The sequence below is a fragment of the Phalacrocorax aristotelis genome, chromosome 1, assembly GCF_949628215.1.
Source record: "Phalacrocorax aristotelis chromosome 1, bGulAri2.1, whole genome shotgun sequence".
NCBI classification, from domain to species: Eukaryota; Metazoa; Chordata; class Aves; order Suliformes; family Phalacrocoracidae; genus Phalacrocorax; species Phalacrocorax aristotelis.
The window spans coordinates 77,529,874-77,546,059 of NC_134276.1; the positions used below are offsets into that span (position 1 = coordinate 77,529,874).

The 16,186-nt window shown below is 36.0% G+C and overlaps 1 protein-coding gene across 1 annotated transcript in view; it reads right to left on the reverse strand.

Annotated features, from left to right (window-relative positions):
• Nucleotides 1-16,186, reverse strand: part of PRKX (protein kinase cAMP-dependent X-linked catalytic subunit) — a 61,886-nt gene that overhangs the window by 14,099 nt on the left and 31,601 nt on the right. The window contains exons 3-4 of the mRNA XM_075094897.1: nt 12,227-12,490; nt 5,587-5,706 (exon numbers count right to left, since the gene is read on the reverse strand). Of these exons, the coding sequence (XP_074950998.1) occupies nt 5,587-5,706; nt 12,227-12,490 (384 nt within the window). The remainder of the gene's footprint in view (nt 1-5,586; nt 5,707-12,226; nt 12,491-16,186) is intronic.

Here is a 16,186-nt window from a genome sequence, read left to right on the forward strand (position 1 = left end):
GCCATTATCTATAAAACCCAAGGGTATACTTTCCAAAACAGCATTACCATTTTTGATCTTGTCCTGTAACTGCAGGCTTACCCCTATTTGCTACTTTCTGTCTAAAGTGTCAAAGGACCCTCATATGAATAGATTGTCCAGTTCAGTTATTTCTCGAATTCAAGTGTATGTTTTGTTACAGAAGGTTTGAAAGAGACAGACTGTTCAGAACCTGAAATTATTTCAAAGTGGAGCTGTATTTCTGTGTTGGACAGATAAAGTACTTATTTCAGAATCTTCCCAAGATGATCAGTAAATCAAGATGCAGTTAAAATTCTACACTTACTTTTTTCTAAAAAGTTTTTCATGAAGTTATGAGCTAAGAGAGAGACTAAATCTTGTTTTACAGTTACAGTAAGAATTGATACAATTTTCTGCTGTCCTTCCTTTACTAGTGTAATACATATCCTGATTACTGCATGAAGCTCAGAATATGGGTGCATCAGTACAGGTGATACAAGCAGCTAAGCCCAAGTGCCGATAGGTTTTCAGAGTGGTCGTCACCTTTTTAGAAGTTTCTACAGGAAACCTTTTGGAGGAATGGAATAACTAACTACGCATTCACTAATCTCAGTCCCACTTTGACTTCTGTAACATGACCAAAGCATCTCTCTTACTATGCTTCTGTCTTCAAAACCCTTACAGAATAAAGGGATCAACCATATTAATAACATCCAACCGCTATTACAGTCCAACATTTAAAATACTTTCACATCTCTCTAACTTTTTATAATTACTTTCTAAGAGAACTTAACTATGTGCATACACACGCAAATACAGTGCTGGTAGCTTTGGAAATCACTGGTAGCACAAAAAAGGGTGAAAACAGTGTTTCTTCATTTCATGTTGTGCTGGTTTTGGCACACACGTTCTCTTCTTAATTTGATGTTACTCAAACTAGCTTATTTCTCAACAAGTTCTATACATTATTTCCATTCTGTAAGTGTTTTCAGAAGTATTAATTTCTTCATTATTCAGCTGATGACCAAGTGGATTAGCATCTCCTTTGAAATACTCCAAAATTCAGCCACAGACAAAACCAAATTGCATCAGAAAAGTTAAATAAAGCTGTCTGTATGCATAAGATAACAAAAGTAATACTTCAAAGCACAGAAAAGCATGACAAAGATATCTGGTTCTGGAAAGACTGAAGAGCGTTTATTGGTGTTGTCCAAAAAGCCAGAGTAGTTTCATTATGAAAAAGCGAATAGTCTCAGCCAGAAAGAAACTGGAAAACATAAAAATCTCGGGGAAAAAAATATTTGTGTGTTTATAAATTCCTGCTTTGACACTAAAGAACAGGGAAAATGTGTTAGATATTTAACATGCATAGAAGTTTCCCACACCAGAGAGACTATCATATAAAGTTTCTTTTTCAGTCAGGCAAGATTGTGTCTTTCACATTCTCCAAAAGCAGGTTGACAAACAGAAAACTCTGTTTCCAATTTTGTATTTGTTATTATGTATTAGCATCTCTAAATGCATAAAGCAATTAGAATCAGACTTTGTAATGACCTATTACAAAGGTGCCAGCTGCAGTAAGCAGATTGATATGAAATGCAGGTTTTTCTTCCTCCATCTCCAAACATTATGTACAATAGCGAGGTATAAAATAAAGAATAAGAAGTATGCATATGTTTTTATACATTTACATATGTTTAAATTGCTCTTTGCTCTCCCACTTTGAAAATCCAAAATTACTATGTCTAGAATTCTTGAGAGAAATTTAAATCACACTTGGATAAATAATAATTTAATGCGATACTGTTTAAAGTGCATTTGAACTGTATGCAAAATGAGAATAGCTTTGTAAGATTACATAGTTTTCTTACGGACAAGCCAAATAACTTGATTTTGATACTACCTGCAAATGTTAATCTGCAGCACAGCACAGTTTTCAGACCAAACAATGCAAGCATTGTGCTGGAAGCTACCTAATAAATCAACAAAAACCCCCTTGAGTGTCAGGCTGCCTTCACACCATAACCCAAATACAAACAGCTGCCTTTTTTCCACCAACCGAAAAGAAGCTAAAAAAAAAAAATGATCTCTGTATATGGGACAACAGCTGCAAATCATTCCTTTTGCTAACTGATGCATAACAATGGCACTGACATTGGTCTCAAAGATAACAGTTTTAGCACTGCAGAAGATAAGTTGTAAAACCTCAAGGGAAAACGCACAGGTCTGGGAAAATGAAACCATAGACAGGAACCATTACCTCCATAAAAAGATAGATAGGCACATCACATGTGCCCACCAAAGCAAAAATGGAAAACACAAAACCCTCATTAGATGAGAAAAATCAGCCAGCTACACATCTGCTGACAGTACAATTACGACCCAACATAGCTAATGTTAAACAAGTATGTTTTACGCTATGATGGATTGTAACAGAACATGTTTACTTAAAATAGATAGATCTTTCAACTCTTTCTATTGACAGTTTGTTTTGCTTGTTCAGATTAACTTGATGTACTTGATATTACCAATCAGTTCTGTAAAGATTTCTTCTCACCCCTGGTTCTCCCTGTTCTCTCCCCTTCCTATATTTTACTATCCTAAACCTAAATGGGATCTTGCCTTAAATCTAGTATGCACAGAACTAGAATTCCACAGGCCTCTAGAGATTAAGTTAGAGAAATAGGACACTGCAGAACAGGAACGTGTGGTTTTGTTTGTTTGTTTTTATAGAAACAATTTCCTTACACACACATCTACAAATTCTTTTCAATTGCTTTTGGGGTTCAGGGAGAGTAACTTCAGGAAATAACTACCAAATGTCTTCAGTAATTTACTTGCAGACAATAATTTAGTCTTCAAGTCAGGTTTTGTTCACCTTCAACTAATTTTAATGTTTCTTAAATCTTCTTTGAATTTCAAGGAATAAAGTTACCTAGGACTGTTTTTGCATTAATGGATTTGATACCAGGCCACATGTTGAATTGGCGAGGAAAGCATTTTAAAACACTTCTGCCAACAAGAGCAAAAAGCTGACAGAATGCTAAAAGCATATGCCCTACCTGACAACCTGCCCTCTTACAGAAAGTACACACAAACCACAAGCCCTGCCCCCCTCAACGCCCAAACCCCAGAATCTTAAAAATCATAATCGAGTAGTATCAATCTACACCCTGCACCCCCCAAAAAACAACAACAAAAAAACCCAAACAAAAAAACCATACCAACCAACCAACTTGTGTGGATTCCCTATCCCAGCTTTGGAAAGGGACTTCACCCAAAAAGTAAAAAATAAAAAGCATCATCCAATCGTTATGAAGAGTGTATCTACACAAATACTGTGGTAAAAACCATTATGAAATCACTTGCAGCAAACAGCTGCTCTGTCAATCAGCCTGTATGAGATCCCAGTTGCCTTTTAGAAATGTGTAATTTACCTCTATTGGTTAAGAGTCTCCAGAGCCAATGTGTTTATATTAAGCTTGGAGGAATCCAGATCTCATCACTTGAGCCAGATAGTTTCAGGACACAGAAGATACTACATAGAAATGATGGCAACTGCTCCCTTTTTTTATGAAGAATACATATCAGTCGTACTTCAGTGCTCTGCAGTCTTGAGGTCTCACTGACTCCAGAGATGATATCTCGCTTGACTATTGCCTGTAGTCCCTATGTTAACTGTGGAAACCATATTCCTATTACTTGCTCTAGCAGAGAGAATCCTATCAGCATCTCTAAGGCACAGAAAGGAAAAATGCCCAATATCTACTTACACTGAGACCACACGGACCAGAGACTGGTCCCACAGAAACCCACAGCAGGAAGGTAAATCACTCAGACTACAGCTGGGAGGTGGCAGCACCTATGCTAATGTTACAGCATCAGAGACTTCTATCTACACTCTTTGTGCTGTCTAGGACTATGATTAGTGGCAGCAAGGCTGCTGGGAATCTCTTGCTCTTTCACCCCTCCAAGAACGATCCCCTTTACCAACTTGGGCCACTCACCCTTAGAGGGAACGCTGGAAGAAAGGTGAGGCCTGGCCTCTGCCTACATAAATAACAACATTTTATTAGACCAGTCAGCCAAGCCTGCTGGGGTCAGTAGGGAACTATTAGTATTTTTTTTATGTTTTTTTCTGTCCAGATTCAAAGTAAATGCACATGCAAGCCCTCAGGACATTAAGAGCACAAGTGGTGGGCAGCAACGCTGTCCTGGGATAAAGTTTCGATGCTAGTGGTTGGACTTCTTCACATCAAACACACATAATGGATTGGAGCTCTGAAGTGATCGTCCATCAGGGGAACTGTCTACTCAGGCAATCTGATGAGCTTGTCCAAACACCAGAACAGTCACCAAAGTTACCCTGAGCTGACAGGACTGCATGGAGAAAAGGAAGAATAAATCCATGCAAGGATGTTTTCGTTCCAACTTCACTCTATGAGGCTGCAGATCCAGAACGAAAGGCCATGGAGGCAATGCGATGCATGCTCAGGGAGTGAGAAGGCACAGAGCATGCTGGGCCTGGTACCAAAAAGAAGTTCTAATGACTATGAAACCAAAACAGATTAAATATACCATGTTTATTCTGAAGCTATGAAAGCCTTGCTTTCACCTGCATTTGTTCTACTGCACCAACCATGGCAAAACCGAATTTCTTTCAAAATTCTGACTCTGGGTTTTGGTGGGGTTTTTTTTTGTTGGTGGTTTTTTTTTTTGGTTTTTTTTTTTTTGCAAGTACCTTCAAAAGATACAGCCAAGAGAAAAAACGAGGGAAAACACAGATGCCTTGTTCAGTACACAAGCAGAATTTCACATTCTCCCATGACACTCCCTAAATCAGTTATTTATTCTACTGAAAATGAAATTTTTTTGAAATCAGAGCAAAATAAGACAGTTAATTATATTAATGCCAGAAAGTCTCTCTTCAGTTTGAATTTTAATCTTTTGAAAACACTGCTTATCAAGCAAATTCCGAAACATCAAAAGTAGTGTTTGACCAAATTGATTTCTGAATAGACCTTTTAAGCTTTTCCCTGTGCTTTTTTCCTTTGGCTTAAACAAAGCCAGTGCTCAGTAGTAATACAAGCTGTACTAATAAGTCTTCCTAAATGCCACTGTGCCTTTTTACAGACTAAAGCTCCCCCTGCAAATATTATTTCACTGTGCTAGAAATTACAGAAGTTTCAAAGAAAACTGGTAGTCCTCATCTTCACCCTTTAAATATAAAGGATTTTATGTATTAAAATCTAAATTTCAATAAAACCTGAATTTCCAGAATGGATAAGAGCAGCTGTTAAAAAAGTCATAAGTAAAGAAAACCCAACCAAACAACAACAAAACACCAAAGAAAACCAACAAACTCAAAAAACTAAAAAAATCCTAGGCACAACAGTGAAGTATGTTCTTTGGTATAGCTACTCAATTCCTTTCTTCAGAGGTAGAAATGAAACTGGTATATGAATAATAATTTAAGTCAAATTTGCTATTCTGAATATCGTAAACAGAACTAATAAGAATCCTGTATATGTGCGTAAATATATATGTACATAATATTGCTGTGATATAGTAATCATTATCACTTACCCTGACAACATCTCAAATATAAGAATTCCCAGGGCCCACCAATCCACAGCTCTTCCATGGCCTTTGCTTTGTATAACTTCTGGTGCAAGGTACTCTGGGGTGCCACAGAGCGTCCATGTCCTGGGAGGAAAAGAAGAAACCAAACCAAACCAAACCAAACCAAACACAAACAACAAAAACAGATTGAAGTGAAACTGAAATAACACTAATAAAACAAAGCAAACACTCAGATACGAAGTACCCAACATATGCCTATGCATTTATTGTATTTAGGAACAAGAGAAAAAAGACCTCTACCAGATCTGACAGGAGTGCTTTACTGATGCTCTCCAACCCTACTGTAGGAAAGATATATAGAAATTAAGAAACTTCTTGGCTACAGGAAACATCAGTGCATTGAGTTTCCCAACTGCTGGTGTGGTACTTTATCCATTAGGCTACATGTTGCTTTGAAATTATTAAGAGTGGTTTTCATCCTGTAAGCTGCAAACCCTGGGGAGTTCATTGACTACTGACAGGCCCAGCAAAAGGCAAACTTATTGGCACTTTCCAGCAAAAGGAAAATTTTTTCTTTAGAAAAAACAAAGGGAGGAGGGGGAGATGTAGTAGTATACATCAGTAAATAGCTGCAGACATATGTAAGATTCCTTCTACGATATAAGTAACATTTTTCAAATACTATTGAACTGTAATCTGTATCACTTTCACAATATCCATTTAAAGCAAAACATTTTGTGTTTTTCATTATTTAAAATACTTACAAGGTTAGTTAAGCAAGTGTAAGGTATACAACTAATACTATTTTTGATACGTTTTAATGTCATTTTTACTCGTATCTTTCTTTATATAAGCTCAGGATATAAAAGTGTTACATTACTACCTAGTTGAAATGCATATTACAAGTTCTATAACTTCAGGAAATAAATTGAAGCTAAGCTGTTAATATTTACAAAGACCAATTCACAATTTGAAACACAGAATATTCTGAAACAATTTCTTTCAGAAATGTGAAATCTTCTTTGTAAAAATACCCATGTAGAATTTGCTTGGTTTCACTACCTTGACTTATGTTTAAATACGTTAGAGGAAAAAAATGTGCTTTCATTCTGAATAAATTAAACTTCCCTGACAGCAAGTCAGAAGAGGAAACTTTGAACAAGTGATCATCAATTCAAGAGAGGATGAAATAACAGCAGAGAATAATAGTAAAAAAGCATATTGTATTTTAAGAAGAGTTCTAGTATGAAATGACAAAGAACAGAGTCAAAAATTAATGGTCACTGCACAGAATTTCTAACTTGCAGCAGAAGAAACTCCAAAAGTTTTATTTGTGAGTGGAGGAAGAATCTTCTCCAAAGCACAAATCAAACTCGTAACACGGTCCTGAACAAATGCATTAAAATGATGAGCAATCACTTTTAGAAGTAATACATACCTCTTTCAACCCCTAGCTTTTTCCTACCACTGTTCTGCTAAACTTTACAAACCTTCTTTTTCCTAACCAAAAATGGATATTCAAGATGCACCTATGGTACGTAACTTTAATTTTTTTTTAAAGATTAAATAATATACTTTTCTGAGATTGCAGAATTATTTTAAACAGGTTGTTCTCCCTGCTGCTTTGTGGTTTGGTTTTTGTGTTTTTTGTTTTTGTTTGTTTTTTTAAAGCCTTAGCCTTGATTCATAAAAACACTTAAGGTCAAGGGGAGAGGAGCTGTTCAGTCAGTCAAAATTTTAAATGAAGATTCATGATAAACAGAACTGAATTTCTTTAGGCCTGATTTTAATATGACAAAAGCTAAATTAGTCCGGCTAAACTCACAGAATGTGTTACACACAGTCGGCACCCAAGTACTCAATTGGTTCTTGAAACTACGTTCATTAGGGTAAAGTATACATCTTTAATTTTTATCACAGAAGGGTGGCATAATATTTATTGCTAGAAAACATAAACTCTCATTTTCCAAATCAAGCATACGCAAGAAAATTCTTACATACAGCACTGCTTTACACACTACTGCCATCTAGCAGTTGCCTAGATCAGACAATTAAGAAAAACAACAAAGCTCTGTTGTCTTCTAAAACAAAATAGTCATCCCCACCCCAAATCTAAAAAGCTGTATTACAATCCATTGTATGAATTTTTATTCATACTGATTTATTCAGCTCTGCAAATGAAACAGCTACCAGTTTTATTGTATTTGGGGGAAAAAGGGCTGTATAAATAAAGCAGACAAGGCATGCACATTTTTTTTAACCCACAACCCAGACACTTTGCAGGACAATGCCCCACATCGGTCATCCTTTCCTGCCCCAAACCTGCCAACCCTATGAACCCACAAATTCAGCAAAGATGGAGCCTTTGGTGGTTTTCGTGGTTTATCAAGGTCATTTAGGATAAAAAAAAAATAATTAAAAAATCAGTTTAACGCTTGACCATGACTTCCAGGATCCACCTAATTTGCTGGTGACAATGTAACTAAAATGACCCTTAATTACCTTATAGGTTAATAACAACATCTTTTTTATTCAAGCAAAAGGAAAACCACAAATTAAGGAAAGGCCAACATAACTTGAAACCCCCTAGTTGCACTAGGAAATAAAATTTATTACCACCAGCAGGTCATGTACTTCTCTTAATATCAATCAAGAAATTTATGTTTACTAACTACCCAAGAACTTGGAGGAAGCTCAAATTCTTTGTCAAGCTGTCTATTTGTGCCATACAATCATGCCTTCTATCTCCTCTTTTGTTGGTCATGAAAAAAACTAATATTTTGGAAAACGCATCAAGTAATTTCTATAAACAGATTAAATTAAGTATTTTTTTAGCTTTACTATTTCATGACTGCTGCATATTCATCTGAAACTCCAGATTAACCTTCTGAAGATAAATTATAAAGCAGAAAAATAAGAATAGACGGTTTTCCTTCAAACTGCTACAAAAATTCCATTGCTCTGGGTTTTCAAGATAAAAGCTGAAATACAGGTAAGCAGTAGTTGATAAGGTTGAACATGTAATTTTAAAACACGAAACTGAAACACAACCTACTCTGGTCACAAAGATAAGCTATAAAATAATATTTGTGGGACCTGGTAACAGCATTATTTGAAGAAGTTAAGTCTCAATGGTTAACGTATTTTCACGTTCTACTATTCAGTATCTACCTCTGTAGTTCCTGACAAGCTTCTCGCAAACGAGCCAGAGATAAACAACAATGTCCTTTTCAGTGTTCTCTTCTGGAAGTTTCTCCATAATTATACTCAATAGAGATTGCTTTGTTTCCAGCCCATAAAAGTTTGTTCTCCAAGACATTCTTGCTTCTACAGTGACACACAATACACTTTACAAACAAGATTTGCTACATCTTGTTTAGTTTTTTTTTTTTTCCTTCTCTTCAAGTCCACTCTGCAGAATAGTCATGAGGTATATCCAGTTTAAGCAACAGTGCAGAAGCATCCCCAAAATCTTTAAGGTTTTTTTTTTGTATTAATTTAAACCGAGCAAACCAAAGAGAACAGCGAACAACAATCCTCTTAAAAACAAAAACCAACCAAACCCCCATAAATTTACTTAAAACTTTCAAAAATTGTGTGAAATCTGTGCCTAAAAAAAAATACAAAATTCTATGAACGTTTCAGTTTCTCTGAAAGAGCACAAGAGGGATAAAAAGCTCCTCAGAAAAAAAAAAAAAACAACAGCAAAAGAAAAACAGTAAGAAAGATTAGAAACATGTTTAATGGATATATTGTACCTGAAAAGTGGTATATGCTTTCCAGAAAAAGAAAGGTCTAAAAATGTAATGGCTATGTAAGTCAAAGCAAATCCTTTCTACATCCTTCAAGTAACAGTCATTTATTCCAGTCCCCCTGTCCCTCCTTTTTTCTTGACATTGCCCTTTTTTTAAAGTAGTGGCACATCTAGATTTTGTGAATGTACTTACAAGAAACTGAAAAGGTTATTAAGTCTTCAGTTAAGGAACACCAAGGTGGGAAAGAGAAGAAATAAACAGCAGCTGAGGCAAAGACACACTGTTTTGGAGAAAAATTTAGAATTTTTAGAAGTAAACTATGACCCAAAAGGGAAGAACAAGGATAAACAGAAGGACATATCAATAAGGAACAGAAGGAGACAAGAAAACCTCCTCCCTTTCCTCTTTCTCTAGAAAAAAAAAATACCAGAGAAAATTTACTTCAGAAAATTTACTAATAAGAAGGTAAATGTGCAGGCTGCTTCCCACAGCAGGAACGTGAGCTACAAGCCAGACACACTCTCTAAAAAGCAGCTTAATTGTAGATGGACATGGTGAACACTTCACCCTTTTACACAGGACAGTGGGAAGAAAGGAAAATGCTTCCAGAAGAATCTCAATGAAGCAACCACAGAATCATTCACAGGAAATAATATGCATTAAGAAACGTGTACTTGGACTGAAGGTCTTCTGCAGACCATGTTTTATTTTACATGTCGTGTTTCTCTAGGGAAACATTTGTTGGTCCTAAGTGGCATGCTTCCTCACAGCTGTTTGAAAAACATATATACTTTCCATTTTATTTTCACATTTCATATGCACTATATACATGTATGCATATATACACATACATACATGTTAAGGTTCATGTGTATAGATGTTTGCCGTATATAAAAATGACAAAACATCTCCTATACTTTGGGTCAAATGGTCTATGAAACAAAATAACCTGCTGGAGTGCATTAGTGGATAAATTGCTGACAACTGTGTATTTTTACAAGGACAAAAACAGCATTGTGAAAATGACTGCTAGCTAATAGGGTGAATCCTATATAATTGGGAGTGTCTGTGTGTGAAAAGAAAATAATCAGACTTGCATAGGTAACTACCATGCTCTAACTGATAAAGTCCTTGCTCCTTCCAACTTTGTGTTCTGCATTTTATATTACCTGTTGTACATTTATAGGTAATGCACGTACTAATATACAACTACTATAGCATTCTATGATTCAGTTCAACACAAACTGATCAATTTCACACCCCTCCTCATACCTCTCCTCACCCCCGGCAAGACAAGACACGGACAAGAAAATCCAATTCAAAAAGTAGTAGGACATCAAAACAAGTTTTTACAATGTATTTGAACATATTTACTCATAGAATCATCTTCCAGATTGAAAAATATACTTTGATGTGCAAACAATCACATTATTTAATGAACGGTTACTTCTACTGTGCCTGAAATCCACAGAAATCAAAATTAAGAATAACCACTAAGTGGCAGTATCTACATGTAAAAAGGAAGTCATAAGAATTTGTATGAAAATGTCTTATAAAGATATCTTTTTTTTTCTTTTTTAACATGGAAGTAGCCTTACCTCTTCCTACAAAAAGTTATTTTGATTTAAAAACAAAACATTAAAAAAAAAGCCAACATTTGTAGGCCTACCTGCTTGCCCAGTGGAAAATTAATTCAAACACACAGACACTATGGTTTTAAAACAGACTTTTAGACCTTAAGGGTGAATAGAACCAGTGTACTTATTAGTCGCCTACCATTTTTCTGTGCTGAAGCAGCCCAGCACTGGGAGCACATAACCAGTAGGGAAGCAACCTTTATGACCTCCATACCACAACTTGATCTGTCCCATCTGACTTGTACTTCATATCAGATCCATTAAGAGTAGATCCCTCAGACCCACCATCACTTCAAATTGATCTTGTAGAATTCTGACACTCCCCCCCCTCCCCCCCCAACTGTTGAAAAAGCAGCAGCGAACAGGCAAAACCAGATGAGTGAAGAGGATTAGCACCTGTGTGATGCCTAACTCGCTTACTAGGCTGCCTCAACTAGAACAATCAGATATGGTCTCCCTCAAGAGGTGGCCCTAAGGCATAATACCAAATCTTGTAATGCTGCTTTTCTAATATGACAGGCTAGTGTTTTCCTCCCTTATTTTCAATCCCAGTAATGGCTCTTCCTTCCTTTGAAGAACATGCATTATAATCTTGGAAGGGTAGTTCAAACGGAGAGAACAGAGATATCACTGGGAAAAAAAACCCTCTGCGTTATCAAAAGTATGTATGCAAGTAAACCAGACATAAGGCTGACAGTATTGTAGAAGTTACAGTTAAATAAATACTTCTGCTGAAGCTGGTCTTATTGTTTCTGTCTACATTTTTCAGTTTCATTTTAGCAACAGGCTAGTTAAAACACAGTATCCAGTTTTAAAATGTTATTCCCACATTTCAAAAACTCCCTAAAAGGAAAGCAGAAGGAAACAGCAGTTACAATAAATTTAGCAATTCAACTTGTGTGGAAGATTAATGCTCCATTTAATGTATTGATGGACACATATCAGTATTTGCTCATTTTACTTTTTACTGAACTCCCTTTTTACAAGATGCCTGCTGACAACGTAAATATACAAAGCTACTTAGATAAAACATTTTTCTGTGGTAGCTTATCTGTGATATTGCTCCTAGCTATACCTAAGGTATAGTACCAGTTTCCATACAGCCATTTTAAGATGATTATTTCCTTCATATTAAGGGATGTGTGAACCACACAGAACATCAGGTAAAATGCTGAGCTCAGAAATTAAACTTTTTTTCTTCTAAGTGTAATTACATTTTTGCATGTTAAACCATAACAAAAACCCACTTACCGATCCACCAGCTTTTTAGCAAATCCAAAATCAGTAAGCTTGATATGTCCTTCTTTGTCTAGTAATATATTTTCAGGTTTTAAATCTCTGTAAACTATTTCTTTGGAGTGCAAGTATTCTATTGCACAAATAATTTCTGTTGAGTAAAACAGTCCTGTGCTGTTGTTGAAACGCCCCATGTTGCGCAGGTAACTAAAAAGTTCTCCTCCTGGCACATATTCCATTAACATGTATAAAAAACGTTCATCATGGTTGGTCCAATATCTGTAATGAAAATATTATTTTATTGAATGAACAAATTGTCTCTCTGATTTGCTTTGAAGTAAATTTCTGTAAAATGATCTCTGTTGCCCCAACTATGTACACAATTAATTTATGGTTCCTATTCTGCAAATATTAAAACTCCAAGAATCCAGCAGGATTATGTAACTGACAGTCAAACAGCTGACTTACCCTGAAAAGTAAAACAGGTCAGGATGAGCACAGCACAGGCTAAGAAAGAAAACCTAACTGCTACACTCTGTTGAATTGTACAAAACTGGTCTCTGCTAAGCACCTAATAAATGACTTAGTACGCTGCCAGTCTGCCAAGACCAGAAAATTATTACACACCTTACCTTTTATTTAATCAAATATTGCCAAAGGTGAGCAGAATCTCCTTTTGTAAAGATGTTTATGAAAATATGTTCAAAACCACAACACCAGGGAGTTCTCCTTCCCCTCTCCTACCCCTTCCTCCCCAGAAATATACAATCCAACTCAAGTGGCTCATTCCTAGATAAGCATCAGATCACAGTGCTTGCTTGTCTGCGGGATCTTTAACAAAAGCAAAAGAAAGGCAAAAACACCAGCAAAACAAGATTCATTTCTGTACCTCAGAATTAACCTAATAAGAACCTTCCATTATTCAGACCATTGCCTTTAATTTAAGAGCTATTATTGTGGTACATTCATTACTGGAGTGCAGTATAAGAGCAGCTAAGGAAGAAAGAAAATAATTCCACTTGGCTTTCAAATGCTTCATTACAGAATACAGGAATCTTCTCTTCCACATTCCCCAAAACTAGGCTGTTGTTCTTTCTACCCACATTAAACAACTCACACACCACACAGAAATGTAACTCAACAGTTAAGATGAAAGTAAGTATCTGGTACCATCTTGAAGAATATTTTAGCATTTTAAAACAAACATCTATCCCTATTACAACGACAACATATATAGAACACTGTATCTCTACCTATTTAATGACACAAGAATATAAGTTACTTTCGTTTCTAGGAACTGCTTCAGCAGTGTTACAAGAATGAAAGATCAAATATATTCCCCCCACCCCCACCCCCACATTAGCTGGTTTCTAATCAAGGCATAGAGTCTCAACAAAGATAAGCAGAGCAAACTGAGCTCACAAACCCCTGAGTGACTTTTGCTCAGCAAGATTTTCCTTCCTGATACTGACATTGAGGGCAAACAAGAAAATGAGACAGACTGTCAGACATCAGCAACAGCTCCTCCATTCCTTCAAAATGATGAAGAAAGCAGAGCCCAGGCTTGCCTTTTGCTTTTATGGCATTACTTCCCTATCACAAAGTCAATAACGTAATTAATTGACTATTGGTGATGTTCATAGTATCTTTACTGACTATGTAAAACCACTCTTGAGATGTATTTTAAGGAGTTAGGCAAAGTTGCATGTACAATAAACAAAGAAAGAGGAACAGGAATGGACAAATTAAGCAAACCACATATTTAAAAAAAACACATACAGGGGAGAGAAAGATCACAATCTGACAAAGAATATAGAGAAAAAATGGAAGACCATTAAAACACAGTAATGTTACTGGAATTAATTTCTTCAAAGAACTCACTTAAAGGATTGACTACAGAAAAAAAAATGGATACACTATTTGATATACATGAAAAATAACAAAATAAAGAACTTTAATATTTGCAACACAGAATACTTTAAATGGTATTTTAATACACAAAAGGAAAATATCTCAGAAGCTGTGGTTAGAATAATATGCATGGTATCAGGCAATTTTAAAATTCAGCTTCACTACATAAACTTTGGACACCAGTGTGAACTCTTACAGACAAATAACCTATTTTAGCTTATAAGACATGGTTGATTTTTATTAATTCCTGTTCCCTTAAAAAAAGAAAAAAAATTATAGCACAATATGAACTGCTGCGCCCACAGAGTTATGAAACGTCACTTAAATATGTCAGTAAAGGCTACCTAGGAGTCTCTGGTGACCAGCTGCTGCAAGAGTACCACAGCATTTCCAAAGAACAGTATAAAGAATAAGTAGATAAATAACTTCATTATCTACAGAAAATCTGATTCAGGACCTCCCTACACGCAGGAAGAGTGTTTCTCAAAAGTAACAAGAAAAAAAAAAAAATCTTATATAAAAGTCTTTATATACAGGAATACATAGGAAGGCTGAACACCAGAAATAAATTACATGCAGCATTAATTCCATCATGAAGTGCTAAAAAAATACTGTATTATGCTACGCTGGCACATAATCCTTGTTTTGCAACCAGAAGAAGATACTGTCCATGTTTAAGATGGTGACATTAACAGAAAATACAAAAAACGGACCATGTAGGTAACAGAGTTCACAGACATTAAAGCAGAAGTATATTGAAAATTTTTTTTCTCCTTTTGCTGATCAATTATAGTCGAAAACTTAAAGGAAAAAACATGTATTGGTCAGGGGAGGAGGCAGCTGAAAAAAGCTATTAGCCACACAAAAAGCTGCAGAAAGTTTTATTTGTCGTACAGCCAGTGATAACCGTACATGAATGCTTGTTTAACCTAAAGCACACAAATAATAACATGACTTAAAATTTAACTACCTCCTTTCAGCTAGGTTGCTTTGAGTCTCCTTTGCCAAAGGACAAAGGCAGCACATGGACAATTACATGAGCATAGCCAATGCAGCATCTCATTGAACATGTCAACAGAAAAGGCAGAGAGCTAGAAGACATGAAGAACGTTTGCCTTGCACACAAGTGAACTTCCATTTGAATTGTGTCCTTCCTTTGGCAACTTTAAAATCTGACCTTGTGGAAATAAGGCATGAACGAAATCCAAGAAAACTTGTCAGCTTGGATTTTTGATCACTTCTGAGGAGACACGAACCCTCACATCCCTGTCTGACTTTTCACCCAAGTTTGTCTATTCCCATTCTTGCTGCACTGTTCTAGATTCACAGACGTACTGGTTGGGGTTTTTTTTATGGTTGTTTTTGGTAGTTTTTCTGGGTTTGTTTTGGGTTTTGGTTGGGTTTTTTGTTTGGGTTGGTTTTTTTTTAAGAATTTATGTACGTACATAGATATACATATATAACCCCATTCCCCCTGTTCCATCCATATTTTAACCAGTCCAACCAGATGTAGTCAGCCTCTCCATCTTGCTTTCCCACATGCATCTCAGACTCCATATATCCTAGAACTCATCTTACTGATACTATGCGACACAGAGGATATCAAAACACTGGCTGGAAACTAATAGCATTATGATGCTGCAAAAAGCAACAGCACACCAGGGAAAAAGCCTCTTCCTGCAAGGCTCTTTCCATCTTTCAGATGACTACCATGATTTCGCCTCTTGTTTTCCCTCTGATACTTTCTTAGCCCTGGGAGGAGTCTGCACTCCCTGCAGCTAGAGATTAACTAAGGTTAATTTTGTCTAATTTTATGTAAAACTGATTAAGGCATGTAAATGCAAAACAGATCTTGGTCAATGGCCTTGTATCCATGCATGAGAAAATATAAATGGAAATTAACTGTGCAATCACCCAGAAGTTTAGTTATCCCATTAATAAATATGGACTCAGATACACAAAAGGCACTGTGGTGCTGTGAACAGAAAAGTATGACGCCTTCCCTCCTCCATAAAGGGATAATTAGAATCATCACAATTCCCCTAAAAAAATTATTCTTCATGA